At 31.9% G+C, this 27811-nt stretch overlaps 1 protein-coding gene and 1 long non-coding RNA gene across 2 annotated transcripts; both read left to right on the forward strand.

The window, feature by feature from the left end:
• The first annotated feature begins 1093 nt into the window (after nt 1-1093).
• Nucleotides 1094-2481, forward strand: LOC134684665 (oxygen-dependent choline dehydrogenase-like). Its single transcript, XM_063543969.1, has 2 exons — nt 1094-1342; nt 2287-2481. Exons 1-2 carry the CDS (start codon nt 1094-1096, stop codon nt 2479-2481), a joined length of 444 nt encoding a protein of 147 aa, XP_063400039.1.
• Nucleotides 2482-4198: 1717 nt separating this feature from the next.
• LOC134683932 (uncharacterized) lies at nt 4199-10926 on the forward strand. The gene is made up of 3 exons (XR_010101114.1): nt 4199-4308; nt 9785-9952; nt 10796-10926. It is a non-coding gene; the product is annotated as an uncharacterized LOC134683932 (long non-coding RNA).
• Nucleotides 10927-27811: the final 16885 nt, after the last annotated feature.

The raw sequence follows: 27811 nt of genomic DNA on the forward strand, positions 1-27811 counted from the left end.
GACAGGCACTAAAATGCGTCGGGATTAATCATGTTTTTGATATAACGACATTCCCAAATAGATCTAGGCAATGCAGACAATAAAATACAGGTCTGATAATGTACTGTCTGACATTTACACATAATCTATTAATTGTTTCTTTAAAAAAGAGAGCAAGACAAGTAAAGAATACTTACCCCAAACCAACATGTGTGTATATATTGAAGTCTATTATTCATATTATTTTAAGCAATGTTCGTTGGAACCTCCCTGGTAGGTCTCTTTGCAAATGCAACACTCTTAAACTTCCTATCAACACATCTGACTTCGGATAAAGATCCAGATGGGATATTTGATCAGCCTTTCAAGAAGCACTACGACTATATTGTAGGTTAGTGATTTCTTTATTAGTAAAAGATTGAATATAATAAAAGCAATGCTACTTAATGTATTTTCAGCTTTGAAAAACGAATTTTTGGTCAACAAGTCGATACCGAAATCAGAAAAAATGATAAAAAATAAAAACACAAAAAAGCTGAACTCCGAGGAAAATTCAAAAAGGAAAATCCATAATCAAAAGGCAAAATCAAAAGTCCAAACACATCAAACGAATGGATAACAACTGTCATATTCCTGACTTGGTACAGGCAATAAGTGCGATCTGATTTTGGCTAAGCAAATGCACATTGTGGCGGGATTATACATTCGTGAGTGTTAAATCTAAGAACAAATCTTAAATAAAATGGACTTGGTAATTCTTACTACATCAACACGAAAAACAAAGACTAACACGATGACTACCAGGAGACTTAAAGTCAACTGAAGAGGTATAACTTTATATATGGGTAATTTTGTACCCCAAAGAGTCATAAAAGAAGTGACTGTTTCATGAACTGTTAAATACTTTCAAAGAGAGTTAAATCATTGCAAATGTAAAATATCATGTAAATAGACAACACATACTCAGGATTATAATGTATTGGTTTATGCATTTGTAAAAGTGTATTGACGAGCGTTTTGCACGTCGAATACTTACTATACATATACATTATATATGGCATTATCAATTCCTAACATGCATTGAACATGTTGTAGTAAAGAACGCATTGATTAAATGTTCAGCTTTTTGTTACTAATCGCTACTATTGTTTGTACAGTTGGTGCTGGATCAGCGGGTAGTATAATTGCCACAAGGTTGTCTGAAGACCAAACACATGTGCTATTACTGGAAGCTGGAGGATCGGATTTGGAAAACGAATTTACTCGACTATCATTACAATGGATAAGAACACTCAAGTCAAAGGAAAATTGGAGTTTCGACTCAGTACCACAAAAGTATGCTTTAAAGGCAGTATATAACAGAGTAAGTTTATATCTGATATGTCTACCACCCCCCGGAACACCTTAAATCACCAACAGTTTTCGGTTGGGTTCGTGTTGCTTAGTTTTATGTTTTCTATTTTGTCATGTTTGTGTCTTGTGTACTATTATTTGTCTGGTTTTTTTTTCTTTTTAGCCATTGCTGTTATTCTATTTTCTATCTATGACTTTGACTCTGGTACCTTTCGGTCCTCTTTTATATCTCAAAATGAAATATAATTGGATATTGCATGTTATCTATCAGGAATGGCTATGCAGATATTACTTCAATTTCAGATCCAAATTGACTGTCTAGTCATTAATTTTCACTACATTACATTTTTACATTTCAAATCAATTACTAGATTGGTCATTCTCGAGTTAATTTCAATACTGCTCATTATGTGGTTTGATCAATTTACTATGTTTTGATGTGAACAGGTAAAAAGCAACAACTGAATATACTGAAGTTTAAATCTGTACATATGCTTACGAGAATAGTCTGAACTGTACTGCATGTATAAGTGGATATGTATGAAATATGACGGAAGCCAGAAAAGAAATGCAGTTTTTTTTAAAAACAATGGCGGTTTCGTATAAATGAAAGTGAGAATTGATATCAAGTTGACTAAAGTCTTCGGTGAATTAGTGGAATATTTTGATATAAATTATAACAAGTATCTTTAGACCAAATAACTATATATCAATATAGGTTGAATTTCGCAATGAAATAAAGAAGAAGAAGAAAGGTCACATCAAATGTGTCACTTATCTTATGAATGCTAGGAAATCACATTGTTTAGATTGGTCTTGATTGCAGGATCCCAAGTCTTTTTGAAAAGTTCCCGTTTGGAGTTGCAAGCTTAGTAGTTGTCATTGTCATTTTTGTGAACCTATGTTCACAAATGAACACACATCTAAAACATCGTTTGTTGTTGTTATGAGAAGGTAAAAGGCCACCGTGGAAGAGTGTTGGGTGGTACTAGTAGTATAAACGCAATGTATTACATTAGAGGAAGTCGTCATGATTATGACAAGTGGCAAAAAGAAGGTTGTACTGGATGGGGATATGACGATGTTTTGCAATACTTCAAAAAGTCAGAAGATATTCAAATTCCAGAGTTGATGAATTCCTGTAAGTAAATATTATAATTTGCATTGAAATACATACATGACGTTATGTAGATAATGAGAACCATAATTTTATATTGTATTAAGTACAACAATTGCAAGCTATGTAAATTTCATATCATTCTGTGAAACTGCTTCAAGGTTGCAGTACGCGCAATGCATGTACACGGTAAAATTTTGGTTTATATTTTATTTTCTTGTCGTGTTTCATATCTTTCAAACAGAGAAAAAAGCGAGAAAAAAAAACAACAATAAAAACCCAAACTATGACCGTTTTCCTTTAACAACATACTTCCCTTTTGTTTTCAATATAATTGGAATTGTATGGCACTGTCACACAAGTGAAAAGTTTAGCTACCTATTTAACGGTACTTTAATCCATCATTCTTTGCATACTCAAATGTCTTTTCAAAGTAAGAAATATGACAGTTGTTTATCATTCCTTTAATGTGTTTGTGCTTTTGATTTCGCCATCTGATAATGGACTTTCCGTTTAGAATTGTACTTGGAGTTTGGTAAATTTTCAAATTACCTTTTCCCATGACTGCTTACTTCACCGTCGATTGTTCTAGTTGATTAAATGTACTAGATCTATTCATATTTTGTGTTGTTGAAGGATTATTTATCCTGAGTATGCATTTGATTCGTTTACACTGAACAAAGAATAAATAATCAATTGTTTGTTCGAAATCACTATCACTGAATTGTGAAACATTCAAATGTTTATCGTACAATATATAACAAGTAAGTAAAATCATAACTAAAAACTGAACTGCAAAAAAAAATCAAAACGGAAAGTATCGAATCAAGTGGCAAAATCGAAAGATTTGAAAATATATTGACATCATAGTTCAGGCATATAAATATCATAGAAACATTTGAGCAGACTGTATACGCTTACACCTTAATGCACATTTTTATTATACGCGTACACGTATAGACTATTAGTCAGGAACTATCTGAAATATCTATAAAAATTTTATATCGTAGCATATCATATGCATGGATGACCCTTGGTTATTACAGAAGGCCATACGACTCCTAACGACAATTGTTATATTATAGTTAATTTCTGTGTGTGTTACATTTTAATATTTTTTTGTATGTTGTGTCGTAGTTCTCCTTTTATGTTTGATGTATTTCCCTTAGTTGTAGTTTGTAACCCTGATTGGTCTTTTCTCTATCGATTTATGAATTTCGAACAGCAATATACTACTGTTGCTTTATTTGGCCCTGATACTCAAAGAACAGTATTTAGAGCTTAGCAAAAGTTATAAAAAATGAAATAGTTATTACTTTGTTCCATTATTCCTTTTTTTTTCGGCATTATTTGTTTTGTTATTTGTGATTTTTTTAAAGTGCAACGCAATCATATATACGTCATATTCTTTAATGAACTTTGTAGAAACTATTTGAAGGGTCTATTTTGTCTTTTTTGTATTCAAACATCCGAAGTATACGTGAAAATTACATATGAAACCTTTTACTTATTCTTCATTATTGGTAATATTGCACAGTGTATGTATTGTTTCCTATTTTCCTATTTTTCTTTTTTCTGTTTTCTTTTCTCTTTTTTATATATATTTTTAAAGCGATATGTTTATTATCTTATTGAATTCTAATTATGGAATAATTTAGGTTTGATTGCATGAAACAGATACATTGTATATTTGACTGAAATCGACAATAGACCAATTATGTGAATTTTGTTTTATAGGATATTGTGCAATACAGGCAAACGTAAAAGACGGCGAACGGTGTTCTACAGCAAGCTGTTTTCTAAGACCTAAGTTGTACAGAAGAAATTTACAGGTTGCTACCAACAGCCACGTGACGAAGGTACATAAATTCATATTTTAAAATGATTTTATATTCTTAAATATAAAGTTTTAAAGTATTTATTGTTCTGTCCAGTTTCTTCTCCTATTCATCAATTCATCCGAATACCAATGGCATTCTAACTGAAACAGGAGAAAAGTTAAACATTGACTGTATGGGAAAACACATCAAATCATCATTTTTTTTAATAATATATGATGAACCCCAAAGATTTCTAATGAATATGTAACATGACATTAGTCAATGTAGCTGTTGTTGTTGTAATTTTCGAAAATGACCAACTTAACAATACAAACAGGAAAAATGAGAACATAAAAAAAGCTCCAAATGTTTTGAAAAAAATACAATTTTAGCTGTTATGCTAGATGAATTACACCTGATCATGTAATTGGTCCGTTTCTTAATATTTGTTAACTGAGCAGCGAAGGAGCAAAAACCAATGTTAAAGTCGTAATGTTTTTCTACAAGTATTTGTTCAGATTTATTTTTTATATTTTGAAATTTGAATATGCAAACAAATGTTTTAACATTTTAATCGAAAAATAAAATATATATTTACCTCTAATTTCACAGTTGTTCGTTGTCATGGAAATCAGAGTCAATAAGTTTGTTTTCAACTGATTAATTGTGACAGTTTGTCTTTGGTATTTGGTGACTCGGAAATATTTTATGTCTGCTTTTTGTTCCAAAACATAGTTCCTGAAATTGATTTGAGTTTTTAACGCATTACGTTTAGCTGTTTGTGTCTTTAATTTCTTTAACTTAGTATTTAAAACACCCTTTTTATCCCAAAAGCCAAGTTTCACTATTTCCTGTGTCAAAGACTCTTTTCTTTCTTTTGATTTTGCTGCCAAAGCTTTGGTTCTGTTTTCCTTATCGATGCTGATTTGTTTTAATTTTGAATCGAGTTCCTGTATTCTTAGTTTTTCAGTTTCTTTCATACTTTTCAAATTTTTTTTTAACAATGAAATGAGTTCCTCGACTTTTTCGTCGTCTTTTTGTTGCAACCAGTTGGCTGTCCGATTCATGCTGTACATAATATGTGCCTCGTTTGCTATCTTACTTGCGTTAGGTCTGTGTCTCAGTAACCAGTCTAACTGCCCAAATACCCTCTCTGGCAATTTATTGTGGGGTAAAACTGATGAAAATTGCTCACGGTCAGTTTCGTGGTTTCCAGAAAATTGCCCATCTTCTAAATGGTCAGCAACCTTTTCTTTCAAAGCCTTACAAACAGATGAGCACATTTCAACAAGAAGAGCTGCGCAGGGCGCATCATTTTCGCTATGCACCAAAGAAGCACAAACATCCTCTTTTTTTATGGCGATGTCTGGGAAAGGTACATACTCTCCTGTCAATAGTTCCTGTGTACGTTCAAGGTCAACAGATACGTTTTCAAGATAAGTGACCAAAGTTTGGTATCGTTGGTTCATATCAAAGATATGGGTAGATTTGTTCTCTAGAACTTTCAATAGAGGAGTAGTTATAAATTTGTTGAATATACCAAGTGTACGAAATCCTGTAATTATTTCTGGGACTTTGATGGATTTCAGAACAGCTCTTAACAAACCATTTAACTTAGATACATGTCCTTCAGACTTGACTTCTGTCAAAAATTTATGAATGTATTCTCGTAAATGAAAAGCTGTTCCACCATTATGAAAAACTATATTAAAACGGTTTCCGTGAAATGGTTTGATATCTACAGTTTTAATGTCATTACGATTCAGATAAGTTTTGAATTCAAGAGATGTGCCGCATTTTTCATCACCACCAACTGCGAAAGCCTTGCAAACGCATCTTAAAGCTCTAAGAATATCGGCCTCACCTGCTTGTTCATGACTGAAATCGCTATCAAAATCTTCGATATTTTTTGTTTGCATGAACACTTTGTTTATAACATCTGCAATATTAACTGTTAGATGTAGACCACAGAAAAAGTTGTACATACGCGATAGAATATCTTTTTCAACATCATGCAAATCATCGTACTGTTCCACATGTTCCTTCAAAAGTTTATCTGGGTAGTCCTTTAAAAGCTGGTTAAAAACTATCTCTGTAGCAGCTCTATCAGACATTGTATATTTAATGTTTTTTAGTATATTAAATGATGTGGATGTTTGTAAGTTCTGATCGACTAAACAATTAATCCTGGTTTCTATGTCATTAAGAATACTTTTTAAAGTATCTAATTGTGTCTGGGCAGCTTTGTTGGACATCTGCTTTTAAAAAGACCGAGTAGAAAGGGAGTCTTATTCTCATCCGTTGTAATGAAAGAAGAAAATGTTTCTCCAAACTTTCGAGTTTCATCGGTGTACAATGTCTGATTAGCAGCTGCTGTACAAATTTCTGCAGTTTGTACTTGAGATATTGCTAAACGCCTCATATTACAATTAGAAACATAATCCTTTTTAGGATATCGGTCGTCTTTTGATGTTAATCCGCACATACTTAAAACATTTTTAATTGCTGGTCCAACTTTCTCAAATGAAAGTCCACAGTCAAGAAGGTCCATTACACACTGATCTGTTTGACTGTTAAAAGTGTATTGACCATTTTTTGATTGTGTAGTAAGATCAATTATACGGTCATTTAAATCTGTAAGATAATCAATCTGCTCTGCTTGCTCATTTACTATTTTTGCATATTTTTTAAGTTCGTCTTCATTTACTTTTATTTTTATTCTAAGTTCTTGTATCTGTATTTTTTGAGTGCTGATTGCTGTTAGCTTTTCGTGACGGGTTTTATTGGCAATACCTTCCCAATACTTTATTTTTCCATTCAGCCTTTTCTTCTCCATTCTGCATATGGTTTTAACGGTTTTAATATGCATTTTTTCAAGCAGCAACCTTTTTTCTAAGGATTTAATATTTGTTTTAAGGACGTGTATATTCTTTTTTGCGTCTCTTTTCTTAGTAGATTCATGGTTATTTTGTTTTGCATTGGTAGACATTTTCAATTTTTTCTCTAGGTTTTGTATTATTTTTTCTCGGTTGATATTTTCTATCTTTAATTTTGTATTCTCTGTTTTTGTAACTTTGCTCTGTATTGTTACTTTATTGAAAGCATTTTCTAATTTCGTAAGAGTTTCCATATTTACAGTACTATTTTCGGTTGATTCGTTGCTGTCAACAATTATTTCATTTGGATAGTTACAGTAAACTTTATGGAGGAACTCATTTTTTCTGTTTTGGAAAGTCCCGTTTCTTGTTTTGGACAGGTTCAATTTTACTTTGTAAAGTTTACGCAAACCAAAGTTAAGCTTTCGAATATTGTTATCACAAAGGTCGTCTTTAATTGACAGAAGCTGAAATGACCATTTAAGAAGATAGCGAAGTGACGCTCCATGCTGTCTGCGTAACTGATCTAGTTCTAACAAAACGCCATTTGTAAATAAGTTGATTTCAATTTGGCTAAAATTTATTTCATTCAGTGTTAATGCTTCATGTTTTTCAGTATTAAATCCAATGTTCTTAAGCATCCCATATTTTTCTTTCATTTTATTTTCGGCTCTCTGAAATAAATATTTACATATTCTATAAACATACCTTTTTATAGACTTCATGTACAGATCTATATATTTTTTTTTATAATTTCTTATTTTTTCAATAAGTATTTCAATTTAAAAAAAGTTTCTGGTTTGCCTTTTTTTATTTCACATTTTTCTTTTTCTTCGTGTTCTTAAAAAAACGTTTTTTTTACCACTGACCAGTACAGTTTTGAAACAGCTGTTACATGTTTGCGTACATATGTTTGTAAAACAATTTAACATGCTTTAATATCCTTTCTTTTATTTATTTCATGATATAAATGTATGAATACAATTTATTATTTTCGTGTCTATAAATAGTCTTGATCGGGGAAGCAAGATTTATTTTATCTATTGGTTGCTAAGCTATCGTAAACAAATCGATTTACGCGACACTTTGCCTTTGCAGTACTTTGCATACAAAGGATGGAGATTGTTTAAAAAATATATGAATAAATGCCGTATCTTATTAATGCTTTACTGTTTTGTAGGATTTATCTCAATTTTAAATCGGGAAGTTTTATTGTTTGCATTATTATTTTCCCGTGCTTGCAATTGAACAACTTCTAGACCTATGTGTGCAAGCGAAATGTCCGATAATGTCATTTTCCCTCAACTTTTACGTTTGCATCTGGACGACGTTTATAGCGAAAACGTTCACCAATTTAGAGTGACATGCGGTACTTCAAACAAAAATCGCTTTTATCTTTTAAAATTTTATTACTGTACAAGACCGGTTCCTAAAGAAAAACTTTTACACAATCGAATGAACTAGGTATAAGCTACGAAAAGATAAGGGAATATAACTATTTTTTGGTAATCCTGTAAAAATATAAAATTTACGGTAGTTAATGGTTAATTTGAAGCTTTATACCTACCTAAAAATCTTAATGCGCTAAAAAACTTTACTTTTAGTTATCTCTGGTGTATTTCTGATTGCTTGGCTTGAGGCGACGAACAGACGAAATATGTCTAGTGCTGCTAAAAAACGGCCGTCTTTCCCGAACGTCGCGTATAAAACTCTTTTGTAAACGTAAATGAAGGTGAAAAAATATTATTTCATGCACATATATTACAGTTTAAAACAAAATACAATCTTTGCTTCCTAAATATCTATTTTTATTCACATGTTCTGCCTCCAAAGCATGAATTCGGCAGTTTAAAGAAAGTTCATTTTTTCATTTTTTGTCCAGTGGCAGATATAACGTCTTTGACGTCGTAATCCCACAGAGTCCCTATGTTATGTCGCATTAGATTTTTGGAATTTTTAAAATGGCTGCGTCACCAAGGGAACAGTCAATATTGGGAAAATGGTATAGTGCTGAGGTAATATCGCTAGAAATGCATTTGACAATTATTTTATAGCAGGGATCATATTGGTATAATTTGATAAGATTGATATTATGATTTCTCTTTTAGACTTAGTCTCACGTTGAGTTAATAGTTAGAGTACCACGACCATTTTTAAGAATACCACATAAAGAAATCAACGTGTTTTATCTTCTTCTGGAAAACCTGTAATAAATTAATAGTATTTGTAATCGAGGCATTAAAACTTAGTTTTCTTTGTGAGTGTTAGTTTTCACTATGCCTCTTTTACTCTGCTTAACTATTAATGAAATTTCAAATCATCATATATGCCTTCAACATGATAAGTTTAAACCCTTACTCATCATCGAAATCATAATGTTTCGCCGTAAATTGTCAAGTACTTTTTTTTCATTTCACCAATAGCTTCTGAAAGAGAATGGAATACACATTGGAAAACTGATGACTTAAATTTCAAAAGAATTTGTTCCTATATTTTCAATCCATTTCATATGTTATAAAAAAAATATTAATACATATTACTACTTTAGAAATTGCATATGTTTTTTTTTAATTTTGTTGAATTTATATTAAACATAATCTAAAGAAAATAATAAGTTAATTTATGTCGTTATCATGTAGATTATTATACGTAATGGCGAAGCAAAAGGTGTTGTTGTAATGAAAAATGGAAAGAAGACCCGAATATATGCAAGGGAAGAAGTTATCATTTCTGCAGGAGTGTTTGGATCACCAAAATTCCTGATGTTGTCCGGCGTAGGACCAAAACACCACCTGAAAGAGTTAAGGGTAATTATAAACTATAACAGTTATGTTGAAATACAACATGATTAAACATATGAAGATGTATGTAATTAAGACAATCTTGGTCAAATTGAAGTCATGTATGGATCCTAAAAAAAACCCATATTATCTAGCATACAAGACGGGCGTTTGAGATATAAGGTAATTACACATTAAAAAAAATAAGCCATACTGACCAACTGCAAACCAAAATATGCATATTATCTTTTTCATGTTTTCATAGTTTGCAAATGACTTTGTATATAGTAGTAACCATGGATACTTTGTCTCATTTCGGGATCATATTTATTAGTTTGCTAATCCAGATCGAAACCAAACATTGTTATATACTGGTTTCAGCTGCCACTTAAATAAAAATGTTTACTAGTTTTACATGTACGTTAAACTGAACTCCGAAATATACAAATAAACCGAAATTTAAAAAATAAAAGACAAACAAAGAAAAACATACAAGACTAACAGAGGCTAGAGGCTCCTGGCTTTGAACAGACGAAAACTGCAGTGGGGTTAAAATATTTTATGATATTTTAAATCTATCCATATACCGCTTGTCAATTTAAAATAGTCAACCACACAACAATTCGAAAAACGAAAATGAGTCCGATGTCAGAAAATGTAACGTAGGAAAATATTCCAAACGACAATCATCAACATAAATTAAAAGATGATTGTAGGTATATGCAAGTTATGTTTCATTTTGATAGGAAATGCGTTATTATAATGCATATTATGATTATGCGGATTATGAACTACGTTATCTTTAAAATTGCTTGCACTGGCAGTGTAGCCTTTACATTTAATCCAAATTCAGATATTTTGTTACGACAGGTACCACTGAAAGCAGATCTTCCAGTAGGCGAAGGAATGCAATATCATATGCAATATCATTTCCAGTACTCAATTAATACACCTATAAATATGAACAAAAAGAAGGCTTTAGACGAACAATCCATTATGGACTATATATTTTACAAGACAGGTAAACGAATGTGTAATGAAAATAAGAAATTAACAGAATAACATGAATAACCAAACAAAATTATTTTATTTGGCCTTTTTAAATTTTTTTAACATTCTTTTATTCAAGCGTCACTGATTAGTCATGTAGTGTTTATATAAATTACCATTCTGGTATCTATGATGAGTTTATTTACAAAATACAGCAGGCCAAACAAAACACAATTTAACTCAATAAAAAGGGAAAAATAGAAAGACTAACAAAGACAATCAACTACGAACAGAAACTGAAAGATAAACACTGATTTTGGCAAACGCACAAAATGAGCTAAAATAAACAAAAATATTTGCCTCTGCCCAAATCACTCAATTTACCTGTCGATTGATATGTAAAACAGACTTTTGAGAAAGTAAAACAGTGACGATATTGTTGTTAAGTTATCAAGAATTTGCATATTTTGCATCAAAATTGATTATCTCATAGGGTATTTGCATCGGAAATAAACACACGTATTAAAACTAAACTTTTTGGCATTATACGGGTTATGTTCTCTCATATAGTAAAATATGGTAAGAAACGAAACCCTTAATTGGAGGGATTCAAATTCATTTTCATATTATGAAGACATAATTGTTCAATCAGTTTAATTAAGGTCTGAACCTTGCATGTCAGTAATTACTAGTAGTCCTTTGTTCATGTATGCATCATTGTCAATTCGCTTAGACGCTTGTTTATCTATTATGACATCGAACTCGGACTTCTCCTAAACTGAGTTTAATTGCGTGTATTGCTATGCATTTCTTATTCTACATTGGCTACACGTACAAAGGAGATTGGGATCTAAAAGAAAAAGGGTGAACCCTGTCGTCTTTTTGAGCTTGTCTCGAATCAGGAGCCTCTGGCCTTTGTTTGTCTTTGTTTGCAGGACCAGTAACGTGCACCAAAGAGTCAAACACTGTAAACGTGAGTTCCAAAGCAATTTACTACTATACAAAACGTAATACTATAATGAAGGGAAAATATCAGATACAACACCCCTTAAAAAATTATTTAAACAGTTCGTGAATATTACATTATAAACGGCAACAGTAGTTTACTTATTTACAAGTTTTGTGAATCCTTTTTCGGCATATTAGCTAAGCTTAAAGGCTATTGGAAGTGCATATCTTTTGAAAAAGAGCAAGACTGGTTATGAATACCAAATACATGTATCCTGCAATTGACGCATCCTGTTCAATATTAATCCAGATACGTGCATCATGCAATTGATGCATATTATTTTTTAATTGAGTTTAATAGGGATGCTCTGCAAGGAGGACGTGCTGTATTCTCTCCTCAAGGCTCTTTCTAAACCCTACATTTACATACATGATATGCTATCTTCCATCCAAAGTTGTTAAAACTTTTATAGACACGACATATTTATAAGAAAGAGTAATTGCAAAATAATTGTTTTTACTACAATTTTTAACGATGGTACATTATACAGGTTACCAGACCAGATCTGGTATTAATGGAACTATTTTTGCACGTCTACCAACACATGATATTACAGATGGTTTGCCGGACTTGCAACTGACCTTAATCGCAAGAGCGTCTGAAAATGAAAAATATCAGATGTGCTATTCAAAAAATGAACAATAGGGTATGTATAGTTGTTTATCTGCATATTACAATCTAAAAATCGACATATGACTAAAAATAAGAAGTTAGGTATGAATGGCAATGAGACAATTCTCATTCCACGTATCAATCAATGTATCAATTATAGGTCAAAGACTAGTATACTATACTGTTGGTTACTTATGTTCAGCTTCAAGACTGGTTCCTGAAAAATCAAATTTAATATTTTTCAAGCTTTAAGATATATGCAAGAATTTGCAAACAACTCAGCATGGAGCAGCATAGAAGCTAGATATATCAGGCAAGAAGAATGTACATCTTTCTGCAAAACATTCCCTTTTGACACAGACGACTATTGGAAATGTATGATCCGCCATTATGCATGCAATGCTAGTCATCAAGTTAGTACTTGCAGAATGGGGCTCTTCATGATAAAACGGCTGTTGTTGATCCATCTTTGAGGTAAATGTCATTTATATGTTGTTATCTTGCTTCAATAAGAGGTATTGAATGCAGTTTTTGTTTATTGATCAGATTCAATAGAAAAAAGGGTGCTTCAACGGTAGCAATTTTGTTGAACAATTTAACTTTTCACAAGGGAAAACAGTTATCAAAGATTATACATTTCATTTCTTTTTAAAATAATATCGAAATGGTATTACAGCAAATTTATTTAAAAGATTGTCCATTATATAAGTCCAGTTAGAAAATACTGACTACACGAATTCGCTAATGCTTCTAATTGCACTTTAGGGTGAATCAGTAGATACATTATGATTTCAAAAGAATGGTGTGTTTAGAAATGTGTAAATATCATTCACGTGCAAACATTATTACTACAGTTGATTTTTCTATTTCGACAATAAAATGTAATGATTGAATGAACAATATCTATTGTTATTTTTAGAGTGAAAGGTATTAAAAAACTAAGAATTGCAGATTCGTCAGTGATGCGAAACGTTCCCTCTGGTAACACAAATGATCCAACTATGATGATCGGAGAAAAGGCTGCTGACATGATTAAAATGAGTAGATATAAAGGACTGTAAAGTGTTGGTCTATTGTGTCAAAACGTTAAACAAAAAGCCAATTGCAAACGTCTTATTTGTAGATATGTAACATTGAATGATAAATGACTAAAAATAAAGAAAGATCCTTCTGTAAAGAAAATCTGCTTATATTTTTTAAATGGTTTTAACCATGGACACCCAAATTGCAGTCTTGCTTTTAAAAGTCTTGGACTATGATATTTGGTCATTATTCTAGTTATTATAATATGAAAGTTAAATCATTGTAAGTTAATAAATTAAATACGGTAGGACACATATGTTTTGATTACATTTCAAGCTTGTAACAGAACGACATAGACTTTCGATACTTGAGCAATATGTCCATGTAAGCGCTAAATACAAACACTTACACATGAAATAACTAAATGTTATATCATATACATGTAGTTTATAAAAACGAATTTACGCATTTTATTGATTAAACCAATGAAAAATGTCCAGCCTTTGCGATGCAACTGAGTTCACTATAGATGTAAGTTCAATTTATACTGACAATACGGTTCCCGACTTTATCAATTATAATAGTATTACTTATTGGGTGCTACCATTTCGGCAAGGAGGACACGCCGAGGGATATTATTGTCTACGAGGCCATAATAACGGACCTGGCAACAAATAAAAGGGTCATTTTAAACAACAATGTCTTAATATGTTTTTATTAAACCTACCTCTGTCTGATATCTAATCAAGCTAAACCAATTTTTACAAAATTGTATATTTAATTAAAAACAATTGCAACACAAGAAACTTTAAATTTTGAATAAACATGAACATTTTCATATAGTAGAATTGTTCTTTTATTTCAACATATAAGTATATTAATCTATGTCAATCTATTCGCAACCTGTTTAAAATTGGCGTTATAATTATAAAAAAAAAATATTAGGTTTTACACGTTATGCTATATCATAATTTATTAACCCTTAAACCATAACACACATAATAATAAAAGGGGCACTTATCAAAATGTTGTCCAGAATCGTGACCTGACTTCGTATTTTACTGAATATACATTGAAAACATAATAGAACCCGTATGCTGTATTACATGAGAAAATGAATAAACGACAATGTGTTTTAGTTATATCTTTTTCTTTTTGTATTCATCCGATAAGTTTAGCCTTTTCAACATTTTCAGTATTTGAATTCCGTTCTTATCTTGTATTGTTACACAAATGTCCCATGTTAAGAGGCTGGAACGAACCTCGCTAAAATGTTTGTACACGCCTCATTCTGTATAGTTGTGCCTGGACAATGTCGGGAGCCTGTAACGTACTTACTGTCGTTTGTTGCTGTTAATTATATATGATTTTGTTCATTTTGTTGTGCATTTATTATGATATTAGTTATCCCGTTTGCGATGATCTACATTTGTGATTTTGAAGCCTGGTATAGCTGACTATTTGGTTTAGGCTTTACCCATTGTTGAAAGCCGTACAATGACATATAGCTATCAATTTCTCTGCCATTTGGTCTTTTGTGGAGAGTTGTCTTATTGACAATCATACCATCGTGCTATTTTTATATTGATAAAACAGATGTTTGGGTTCCGAAATGTTGCATTATGTCAATGATTTTTTAATTGGATTTGGCTATTACTGTTTTCTTTTCGTCGGTTTGGGGTTTTTATAATTATAATGTATTACCCATTTGTTAAATTCTGCAGTGTCCATTGATATTTTATTGTGAAATGCATGTACAATTATAAAAACATCAAAACTAAATTCCAACTCTACAGCAAATTGCAAAAACATAAGTGAGACATTCCTATATTCTATATTCTGTATTTGAAATGCAAAACTAAAATACCATATTTATCAATTTTCATTGGTAATGTTTTAAAATGAAAGTGATATGTGCACGTGACAACATCTCATATCTGACCGTTTGAGTAGACGGAAGACAGAAAATTTCACAATCAAATTAGTTGAACAACGGCATGAGTTTAGGCATTTTTCCATCGTTTTATGTACAAAATTTATTAACGATTTATACGTCAAATAAAGCACGTTTCGCCAATATCTTCCAATGCATCACCTAAATTAGCATGCACATTATGAATTTTGGTAACCTTAAACCTCAGTTTTCATATAATACCCCGTATGACAAACAAAAAGTTTAACTGTTATGTGATTTTTAAGTTGTCATTATCATTACCTACACTAGCTTGCAATTGGCATATTGTCAGAAGAATACGAGATCCTCTCTACCATACCCCTCTAAACATTACATTAATATATGTTGATATATTTTCCGGTTAACCGATATAAATTTCATTGAATGAACCTAAGGGTGACTGGAATAAGGAACAATTGTCACGTTTGGTCTTCATCTTCCGTACAGTCATCATTACTTTACCACGGTAGATGGTTGTACGTAATATGATGATTTTAGCTTAATGGTCTACTACATTTCGTATATTTCATGTCTTTATGGTACTGGAACGACTATTGTATTCAAGTTTGCATTTCGAGTTCATTATTACGTAGCATTTCTTTTAAAATATGAGTATGCCTAGAATGTTGGTGATTCTGAGTTTTACATTTACATTCTTTAGATATGAAAATAAAAATGAACTACTAACTAATAAAATATGTTTTTTTTCTAATATCAAAGTTATATCTTCCTCTTCAAACTTTTTGTTTAGAAGTTTCCCCAAGGAATGTGTTCAGTTTTGCTTTTGACAATACGTGTAATGCTACAGTGTATCTTGGAAGGCTCTTAATTAGAGGTTTATTAAGAAAAGTTTTGAGGTTTTTTTTTATCTTTAAGATAACAATCCAACATAACTTGGTTCGGGATAAAGTTGTCTTTATTCAATCCTTTCAATCCTTTTTAGTCAATTTACATCGAACGGAAACAAATTTAGCGAAATATTACTTTCATCTGTGCTGAACTATATCACATTTTTGTTTAAGAGGATCTTCTTGCATGATTTTCATGCAGTGTTAAAGGCACATAGATGGGCTAAGGTTGTTTTCTTTGATCGGATTGTGGTCTCCTATAGCACATAGCAATTTTCTCAATTTTATCTTGATTAAATAATTTCCATCTATTTTCTTGACGTTTAATTGTGTTCAAAGAATTATAGTATGTCAGATGCACATTGACTATAACAATAAGAAACACAGTCACAAAATTACTGAACTCCGAGGAAAATTAAAAAGGAAAGTTCCTAACAAAATGACAAAATCAAAAGCTCAAACAAATGAATTACAAATGTCATGTTCCTGACTTGGTTCAGACATTTTCTTATTAAGGAAATGGTGGATTGGACCTGGTGTTATAGATAGTTTAACCTCTCACTTGTATGACAGCCGCATACAGTTCAATTTTATTGACATCGATGTGTGAACAAAACACGCTGACATCATATAATTATATGACTATACAACAACATTCAACATTGTGTTATTATTTTTATCACTATAAAAATAAAACAATTTTATAAACAAACATTTACCGTGGTACAATAACACAATGCCGTGATGTATAATAATAGAGCCACAGCATATGAAACAAAGAAAAGGAAAAGGTATATAGACATAGAAGAAGGACGAAAGATACCAAAGGGACAGTCGAACTCATAAATCTACAACAAACTGACAACGTAATGGCTTAAAATGAAAAAGACAAACAGACAAACAATAGTACACATGACACAACATAGAAAACTAAAGAATACACAACACAAACCCCACCAACAAGTATGGGTGGTCTCAGATGCTCCGGAAGAGTAAGCAAATCCTGTTTCACATATGGCACCAATCGTGTTGTTTGTGTGATAACAAATCCGGTAAATAGTCTTTTTCGGTAGGTCACATTCATGAAATGGAAGGGGATTGTAGTTACGACGTAAGAAACATATCCGATATCATTTGTGAAACGGTTATTCCATAACAGTCAACCAACTCGTGATGGCGTCCGTAAAATTTACGAAGGGATGATTTCAACCTCACCATTAGGAACTCTTAGTTTAATGGCTTCCTTGTGAGCAGCAACCATCTATCAAGAAAATCATGATAAGAAATTCAAGCACGGGAATATTGTACCAATTTGGAGATATATACTCCGTTTGCAGGTGTTGCTGGAATGTTGCTACTTAGAAATGCAAAGTTCACATTTGAAAAGCTGAAATCATCTCTTTTGTCGCACACATTTTTGTTTTCAACCGACCCTCATTGTCAGTTTTTAGATATAAGTCAATATATGAGGCGGACTTAACTGTATCTGTGGTATCTGTTATCTCTAGTTCGGTGGTATAGATGCGTTCCACATAGTCACCAAATTTTGAATTATTTAGTGAAAGAACATCATCTATATAGCCTCATAAAAATAAAGAAACAAGTCGGCAAGTAGAGGGGCACAGTTTGTTCCCATTGCATAGTAGCAAAAGAATGAAAGATAGGACTACAAAAATTATGAAAGAACAATGACTGACTGCGTAAGTACTGGGCCACATTATTGTACAAAAGAAACACTTAAAAGCTTTTAGACAAAGCATATAAATATAAATAAGCAGAAATGAAAGATAAAAATACAAAATCGGTGTAAAACAACAACACACTGACGAGCTGTATAAGCACAGAGCCCCAAAAAATTGATACCACCTAAAACCTTAACAGTGAAAGTAATATTACTAGTAATAAAGACAAAAAAAGGAATAATATAGCGCGCTAGTGTACTTGATATACAAGATGGACGAAAGATACCAAAGGGACAGTCAAACTCGTAAATCTAAAACAAACTGACAACGTTTGTACCAATAAAATTGAGAATGGAAATGGGGAATGTGTCAAAGAGACAACAACCCGACCAAAATAAAAAAAAAAAACAGCAGAAGGTCACCAACAGGTCTTCAATGTAGCGAGAAATTCCCGCACCCGGAGGCGTCCTTCAGCTGGCCCCTAAACAAATATATACTAGTTCAGTGATAATGAACGCCATACTAATTTCCAAATTGTACACAAGAAACTAAAATTAAAATAATACAAGACTAACAAAGGTCAGAGGCTCCTGACTTGGGACAATAACTAACAATGTAGAAAAGTAAATATATACCTTAAAACTTTTGTGTATGATTTGCGAGGTTGATACAAAATATTTATCAACAATGTCTTGGTACCTTCCGATGATCTTTTTTTCTGAAAAAAAAGACGTTCTTTGATTTGATTTCATGTTTTGGTGTTTTAACGTCACGTTGAAGTTGCGCTGGTTGGGCTATTTCATTGCGCTCAGTATATATTGGTGAAGGGAGCCGAAGTTCCTTGGGAAAACCACCGACCTTCGATTGGAAAACTGACAAACCGAGTCAATTAAGATTGGAAGCGAGTGCACACACACGAGCGGAGTTTGAACTCACAACATCAGTGTTCACAGGCTAGTGATTACAGTAGTAAATACATAGACCTTAAGGCCACAAGTTTGCAACATATTAATGTATCAAATTCTAAACGACATATTGTCTAAATTTAAGTTTAGAAAACAAATATTCTACATCGGAAGATATATGGATGATGGCATTACAATTTTTGATGGAACCAATAGTCAATTGACAGAATTATTTGAGGTGGCAAATAGCCACCATAAATATTTAAAATTCACACACGAAATATCAGAAAAAGAAATAATATTTCTTGACCTTAAAATATACAAGCGTTCACGATTTCAGTGTAATAAAATATTAGATACGAAAATTTATTTCAAGCCTACAAATACATTCCTATATCTCCATAGGGGAAGCAGCCATAATCCACACGTGTTTTCAGGTTTCATCAAAGGAGAGGTCATTCGTTATATTTTTAATTTTTTATAATTTTTTTTAACGATAACAAATATTCTATTCAATCATTTCCTGTTATATTAATACTTAGTAGCCCAGGTTGCATACTTAGGGGCCCCTGTTTTTTAACATCCTCACTTGACCAGGGAAAATATCAAATGAGTTTATACAATAGTTTTACATACATAATTATATTTAAATAACCATTACAATTGATTTTCCCACCTGATAGGATCACTGTATAACATCACTATCCAATATCCGGTTCACTGAACAAAACATGTGTTGATTTAAACTGGAAATACTTTAAAATTTGATTGCGAAAATAAGTAAAACAATGATAACGATTTACAACATGCACTCTCACAGTTCAAATTGAACTTGATTGCGAGAGGTTATCAAGAAGCTGAGATAAGGCAATCTGTTAATGAAGCATTACAAATTGATAAAAAATATTTATTGAATAAATCAATACGTGGAAATGCAAATGATATTCCACTGGTTTTAACAACAAAATATAATCCTTGTATTAGCAGGATTAAAAAGGCGATACTCAAACACTGGCACCTTTTGACTCATGATAAGGATTGCAGAGAGATTTTTAAGAACAAGCCAATATAAGCGTATAAAAGACATAAGAATTTAGCAGATCTGCTAACTTCCACTAAAATAAGAAATTAACACATTTATTGGAAATCCCTGAAGAGGCGGGCCAATAAATATATGGGAAAAAATTATAGAATCAAAAACTTTATTTTTAACAATATAGTAATACAAATATAAATACTTAGCCGCCGAAACATTAAATCAATGTAGGATTGATTAAGCAGTTCTCAATTTTATTCTATAAATAAGGGCGAATAGCCCATAGAGTATTCTTACTCTTGCATAAATAAATAATCATTATATTAATGACATAAAATTGATGGGAATTCGTGGATGTTGAATGTCATGTTATTTTTTAACGGATTGATTAAGCAGTTCTAAATTTTATTATATAAATAAGGACGAATAGCCCATAGAGTATTCTTACTCTTGCATAAATAAATAATCATTATATTAATGACATTTAATTGATGGGAATTCGTGGATGTTGAATGTCATGTAATTTTTTAACAGTCTGACCCCACAGATGCAGTGTCTTGAACAAGTACATAGTGAGCAGTGATTGTTACCGACAAACGTTCACCTAATCTGTCCCAGTCAATGGAATAATTTAGGTCGTCAATCAATGGCCAGGACCATACTGTTTTGAATATGATTCTATCATATTAAGATCTTTCGAACCAAAACATATGAGAAATAACTTTCTGTGCTCACATCGAACAGAAAATTATTAAGGGTCTCAAAAAAATGCTTGTGTAAAACTATTCAAACTAGTTCGATAGGATAGCGTTTTTCATATGTATTTGTAATTCACACACCAATAGATGTTTAAAAAACACAGTTTATATCCCGTTCTTTTTATAGCCTCTTATAATGAGATTAACTACTATCAAAATTTAAGGGAAAAGGGGGTTGGGTGGGTGCGGTAATATTTTATTATCATAGTAAATATACCATTCAGCGTATGCAAAAAGGTTAAATAACAAAAACAAGCGAACTCTGAGAAAATTTCAAAACAGAAAGTCTCCTACCGAATGGCAAAATTAAATGCCCAAACACATCACACGAATGAAGAACAGCTATCATATTCCTTACTGACAGAAAAGCGCTTTGAACATGGTTTTATACCTATGATGACAGTTGTCAAACATACCATCTGTACATACAAATTTGCAATAAAATTAACATTATAATTCCGAAAAGTTTTCAATCGCGTAAAAAAAATTAAAAGTCAATCAAACTGTAAAAGTTCCATTTAGATATACATTTGCAAACCGGTTTTTAAAAGTTTAAATGCAAACGTTAGCTATTTATCTATGTGTTACTTTGTAGTTGTATTGAATCTTTTAAACTACTAGAACACACCCGTGATATATCGCGGTTCCGTGACTAAATTTAATAACTTTAGTATTGTCATTTGATAAATTCATGCCGATTATAAAATACACAGTTGTCTCTGCTTTCAAATCTTTCTGTTTGAACCCGTCGAACTGGAACTTATCAATTATTGGTAATATTAATTATTTAGGAAAACAAAAGGTCCTGGAATGGAGTATTTTTAAATCAACAGCATTGTCCTATATTAGTTATAATTAAAGTTGTGCCCGTTAACAAATTGAAAACTGTATATAATTATGATCGATTCAAGCTAGTTATTAAAACACAATGCGTGTTTCTGCTTTTTCGTTGGGAATACAATTATCATAGGCGATCAATATATTTTTATAATGTAGGTGTAGCAATTAAATGAACATTTTCAAAATGTAGTACATACTTGCAAAATACATGAAACAATCATTGTATTTATTCTTATTCATGCTATATTGCATGTAATTTAATATGTTTTTAAATGGAACATAGTCCAAAGGATTCTTTCTGACCTAGCATGGTAAGTTTTTATTCACGTGTATATATCTTTTATAGGTTTATGCATTGTATGCAAATTGTGACTTGGGTGAAGAGTTATCTTATTGTGACGCATACCGCATCTTCTTATATCTGTATATCTTCATTTCAAAATAAGTGCAACGTAAGGAAGCGTTTATTATAATAGTATAATTACACTGAAGAAAAAAATGAATGTTCAGTATGGGTAAACAGTGGATTTTTATTGTTCCATTATTCCTTAACTAAAGATTCAAATTGGTTTACATTATTTCTATTACATTTGTTTTAGAGGATTTTCGAATAGCGATACATTCTGTTTTGTTTTTTCTACGGTAAATTTGTCACATATAAAGACGTCTACACATACATTTCATTTGACAAGACGACTGTGAAGCATGCGAGTTTTTACTGTCATACACCAAATGATGCATGTAACGGGAATATGAAAACAGAAACTAACGTTAAAATTTTGTAATTTTTCGCTGAATGAGGGAGTGCGTGTAAGGATGCTTTTACTTTATTATATCATGTTAATTATCAATTTCATTTTGATAGATATCTGCAAAGAAGTGATTCAATAGTTCTGTAAAATCAATGTTAGTTGGATATTTCTTTCAACTAGGATATAGTTTTGAATGCATATTCGTTACAACATGCACAACAATATTTGCTTAATTTAACACTTTAATAACATAGCATTGTTTGATAAACTGCGAAGTCTTTTTTGAAAGGATATAAAATAAATTGTATCAATTACTCATGCAATATATTTTTCTATTGAAAAAATCATAGCCGTCAAAACATTTGTACAGGTAATCTAAACTCGTAAATTGACGTAATTATCGATTTAAAACGTTTTTCAGAGATAAAATGGGGGTCTTTGATTTAAGTTAAGTATTTTTGTAAGACAAGAAAATATAAATAAATCAAAAACAGTATGGTAGCTAAGAAGTTTACTGTGAAATGAAATTTAATTATGATTTACGTTAGGTCACATCCATATCACTGGCCAAGATCATTTGTATTCCAATAAATTGCAGAAGACTTTACTGCTTAATCATATTTAATGATTAAGCTGATATTTAATTTTTTATGTGAATGACTATGCCATACTAGTATCCGTTTAATTTTACACTTCAATAACATTTTATTGATTATGCGACCGCGAAGTCGTTATTGAAGTGCAATATGATAGATTTGATCAATTACATTGATCAGGCGACCTTAATTTCTATTAATAAATTGAGATCCAGTAATCGGGTTTCAAATTTAAATTAAACTTCATTAAGTAATCAATTAAAAACGTTTTGTTCATCAGCGATACATTGAGGGTCGTGAGTTTAAAATAAGTGTTCTTGACAAGAATGAAATGAAAATGGTAAATAAACACCAAAGGTTATCTTCACAAATAGTTTCTTACACATCGAAAATTATGTGGTTGCTTGAGATTTTTCTGTGATTTGAAGAAGATACTATGTAACGTTTGATTTTTAATATTGAAAAACAAAAATTTGACACAAGAACAAAAGTTAGCCAAAGAAACAGTTAAAACATTTTTTTATCAATTTAAGGCCGTCAACCGGAATTTTCTCAATACTTAATGAAAAACTACTTCTTGTTCCCTCACAATCTCTATTGGGGTTCAATCCTAGGTCACCTTATGCTGATTCATAAAATTTGGACTTCGGATTAAGAAAATGCTCTTGCAATCTCGTATGATGATTTTGTGACTCACACACATTATGATTAAATAAACTTCTACCTGAAATAAGGGAGTTATTCACATCTGGTTTATAATGATACTTTTATTATTACTGATTTAGAAAATACAAAGATTTTTTATAGTATTGGCTAAGCTTATGAATATAATCACTTTCGGTTCGTAAAAGGTCAATTCTGATACGTAATGATATTTTTTTTAATTTTTTTTTTATGTCTATTCCATGTACCATATTTAAGGCATAATGACCTAATCTTAGATTAAAATACTTATAACAATTTTGCCTTAAAGACGTCAAGGAATCGTTTCAAATCTTTACTTTATTACAATTTATTCAACAAGTTACGCTAGGAAAGTTATATTTATATTCAAAGGTTTAAAAGAACAGGAAACACAAGCAAGTGGATATATTAAAACCACAATTTGACCTTTGACTGAAGATCCAGGTGTAACTTGATCGTTTCAATCCAAATAATCCAAGCATTACTTCGGACATAACAGACAATTAAACAAAAGAGTTTAGTCATTATCTTTTTTGATACAGAGAAGATCCTCATACGAAAATCAAGAGTTTAAGGGGATAACTTTAACATAGAAAGTCTTCGTCTTTACAAGATGAGTATTAAAAGCCCTCAAATTGCTCGATATATGATGATATAATCGAAAGCTTCTAACATGTGTAAGCGACATCTTGCGAAACAAGTATATACACCCCACTAGAAGAAAAAATGCGGAGAAGAAAAACAAAATAATAAAGTATATAATAATAATAAAAATAAAAAATAAATATGAACGAGTGAAAAATATTTATTTGATTACGATAAAGATGTAATTAGTGTGTTCTGAATCTACTCATTGGCCTCTTATTTGAGCAATGTTGATTAAAGATTAGATACATACAATCGAAAAAAAACTATTATATGTTTACTAGGTAGATGACTTTTTCATTACACTTTTTCATTAAAAGTCTTTGGCTAAACATAATGAGTTTCAACAGCACAGCAACATGAATAGCAGTTCAACAACATAATATCCAAAACAACTAAGCGACATGCTGCTAAACCATTTGATACCGCAAGAAAAGTATTTAGCGGAAAAAAATTATTATCAGTAAAAAGTTAAAAGGTCTTTCCATGGAAAAGAGGCGAGAACAAAAACAAGAGGGGATTAAACGAACAACTGGAAAGTCTCAACACAAGTAATGACAAAACAGAGAAAAAAATGAAAAATAGGTGTGCTTTTGAATATTTTATAACATAAACCCAACATGTATGTGGTAAAAAAGAAAGAAAGTGGGATATCATAGCGCTAATATTGACCATTGATCAGCTGTCACGATATTGCGAAATGCAAAATAATAAGATTTTATTCTATTTTTTATTCTTTGCCATGATAGGTCACTCTTATGTGTTCCAATAAAAAAAAACTAAATATTTTATAGGTCCATTTCATTGGTTTGATTCGTGGTGATCCATTTTAATTTATGCACAGATTTAGTATCGTGCATTTTGTTGATAGTTCACCTGGCCCAGAAGGGCTAATTAAGCTTCTCATGACTTAGTGTCCGTCATCGTCATCGTCCATCGTCTGTCGTCCATTATCTTTTACCAAAATGTTAAGCCACCTTTGAAATTGGAACTTTTAAAGCACGTATAACTTAATGTAGATAAACAATTTAGCAGATCTAGGAGAACACATAATTTCGTACTTAATAGGTTCTTTTGTTTTATTTTTTTTAGTTGCCATGGAAATTCTTTATACCAAGTTATTGATCAAACGGTCTGTGAAATGCAACAAATATACGAATTAATTGTTGTGTTTTTACAATGTCTTTGTTGACCACAAAAACAGTTGTCATGTAGGAAAGACATTTGCATTGCTACAATTATGTTAGTACTGATTTATGCAGTATGTGTATTCGTAGACCCTTTCACTCATAATTGTTATTGTATCAACGACCTTATAGATTTATTCAATTCGGAAAGTGTTCCATCTGTATCGCCTTTAATCCATTGCCTGGCAACATTCTTGACTAAATTCATCAATATTTTAAAACTGTGTTATAGTCCGTTTGATTTGCTTTAAACCTGTTTCAATGTACCATGTGACTTTACTCATTAAAATAACTCTGGTCAAGTGGTTACAGAGCTTTCTGTATGCAATGAGAAATACAAAAGCATGCAAACAGCTAGAAAACTCAGTAATCACATGACCAGAGTTATTTAAATGAGTAAAGTCACATGGTGCATCGAAACAGGTTTAAAGCACATGTCTAATGTTTTTGTTTTGATTGGAATGCATAACGGACATGCAACGGATATGCAACGGACGAGAAACGGAGACGAACTGGGAAGAACGGATGTCGAACGTACATCCAACGGACGAGTACCGCATAAAACGGACACCTAACGGAAGCGTACCGGATAAAACGGATAAACAAGATGTACCAAAAAAATTAAAGGCGACAATAACAGTGCATGTGAATCGCATTAATATTGAAAATGTTTTGTGTAACTAGTGTTGGTTTGTTCTTCAATATGCCGCTAAAGGTCAGTGTCTGACCTGAATAACAGCTGCTTGATTGTAAAGATGTGTCCTTACTCTAAGATCGATTAAGAATAATAAGAATTCACGAACCTTAATAAATCTAATTGGCATTTCTGATAAGAAATTTTCAATCGGCATTTATCCGTTTCAGATCCGTTCATCGTCCGTTTTGTCCGTTATACGTCCGGTAGAAGTGCGTTTCACATTCGTTCAACATTCGTTTTATCCGTTAGACGTCCGTTAGAAGTCCGTTAGTGAATTAATCTGCCAGACCCCCAACGGATGTATAACGAACACGTAACGGATACAAAACTGACAAGTAACGTACAAAACGGACAAATAACGGATGCCTAACGGACGTCTAACGGACATTTCAGCCGTTGGACGTCGGTTCAAAGTTTTGAACATGCTCAAAATTTTCCACCGGACAGAACGAACGTCGACGGATAAACCGTACGCTTGACGGACATGCAATGGATATGGACGGACGCTTACGGATAAGAACGGACGGACGTCTGTCCGTCCGTTCGTCGTACCGTTCGTCTGTTCGTCCCACTTCAGGTTGAAGATTTTGTTCAAGGTAGTTTTTGTAAATTGATGAAGTTGAATTCCAATCAACTTTAAACTTAGTACACATGTTCCCCATGCTAGTGGGATATATTAGCAAACAAAATCGAGGGAATTGTGCAAATGATGATACCAGCATGAAAATTACCACAAAGCATCATTATAATATACTGTTTAAGAATTAACTGCTGGCCATTAAAAAACTGATTTTTTCAAGATAGCCACGGCCCTTTTCTAAAATGGCTGTTTTCAGTATTTTGAAAATACTGATTTTTCTTTGAAATTCTTTTTTAGTAAAAAAAACAGTTACCAGGTTTGGTGGATACATTCCTTACATCACGTATTTATTGGAAATGAATATTTGACGTATCCAGTATATGCGCATGCGCGAAAATATAACAAAATTCTTTCAAAAACATTTAAACTTTTTACCATATATTTAGTGTTTTTGAATTTCTAATAATATTATGAATTGGTTTAATAACATTTTAAAGGTAACCGTTATGATATGCATGTGTTTAACGCTTTTGCGCATGTGCAAACTATTTATAGACACCAAGAGCGATTTGTATGCACTACCAGGCAATTCTCAGGTATTAGATGGTTAAGGCGAAAAAGTGGTTAATCCCGGAAAAACATAATTTGTAACTGCAGATCCAGTCGGAATGGCCTGATTTGTACGGAAAAGATAAGTGTATCGTCATGTTTGGTGAATTGCACATTGAAATGACTTGTTACTAAACTATGGGTGATATATTTCGTGATAGGGGATAGACATGTTGTCTTACTGAAGCCAATATTGCAACACCAAGAACGGCAGATTTTTTATATGTATATTCAAATGTATCTAGAACTAGACAGGCCCATCAGACAACCGCATGTAGTTTGCTTGAACTGTTAATTTCAGATTATGAAAGCTAATCTCAGAATATATATAAATTATGTCATGACTTATGATTATGTATGGCGATTTTAAAGGACTGGTGGAAGGAAACGGAGTCATCTCGACCACAGTTTAATTCCTGGCGTTCAATTATAAATTAAGAACTTCTTTTGATTTTGGTATTATGCTCTTTTCATGAGTG

Source organism: Mytilus trossulus, chromosome 9, assembly GCF_036588685.1.
Source record: "Mytilus trossulus isolate FHL-02 chromosome 9, PNRI_Mtr1.1.1.hap1, whole genome shotgun sequence".
Taxonomy (NCBI): Eukaryota; Metazoa; Mollusca; class Bivalvia; order Mytilida; family Mytilidae; genus Mytilus; species Mytilus trossulus.

What these genes read in the sequence shown, in the direction of transcription:
- LOC134684665 (XM_063543969.1), top strand. Translation starts at nt 1,094, where the DNA reads ATGTTCAGCTTTTTGTTACTAATCGCTACTATTGTTTGTACAGTTGGT. An exon ending in TAAAGGCAGTATATAACAGA is followed by an intron (nt 1,343 to 2,286) that starts GTAAGTTTATAT and finishes TGTTATGAGAAG; the next exon opens with GTAAAAGGCCACCGTGGAAG.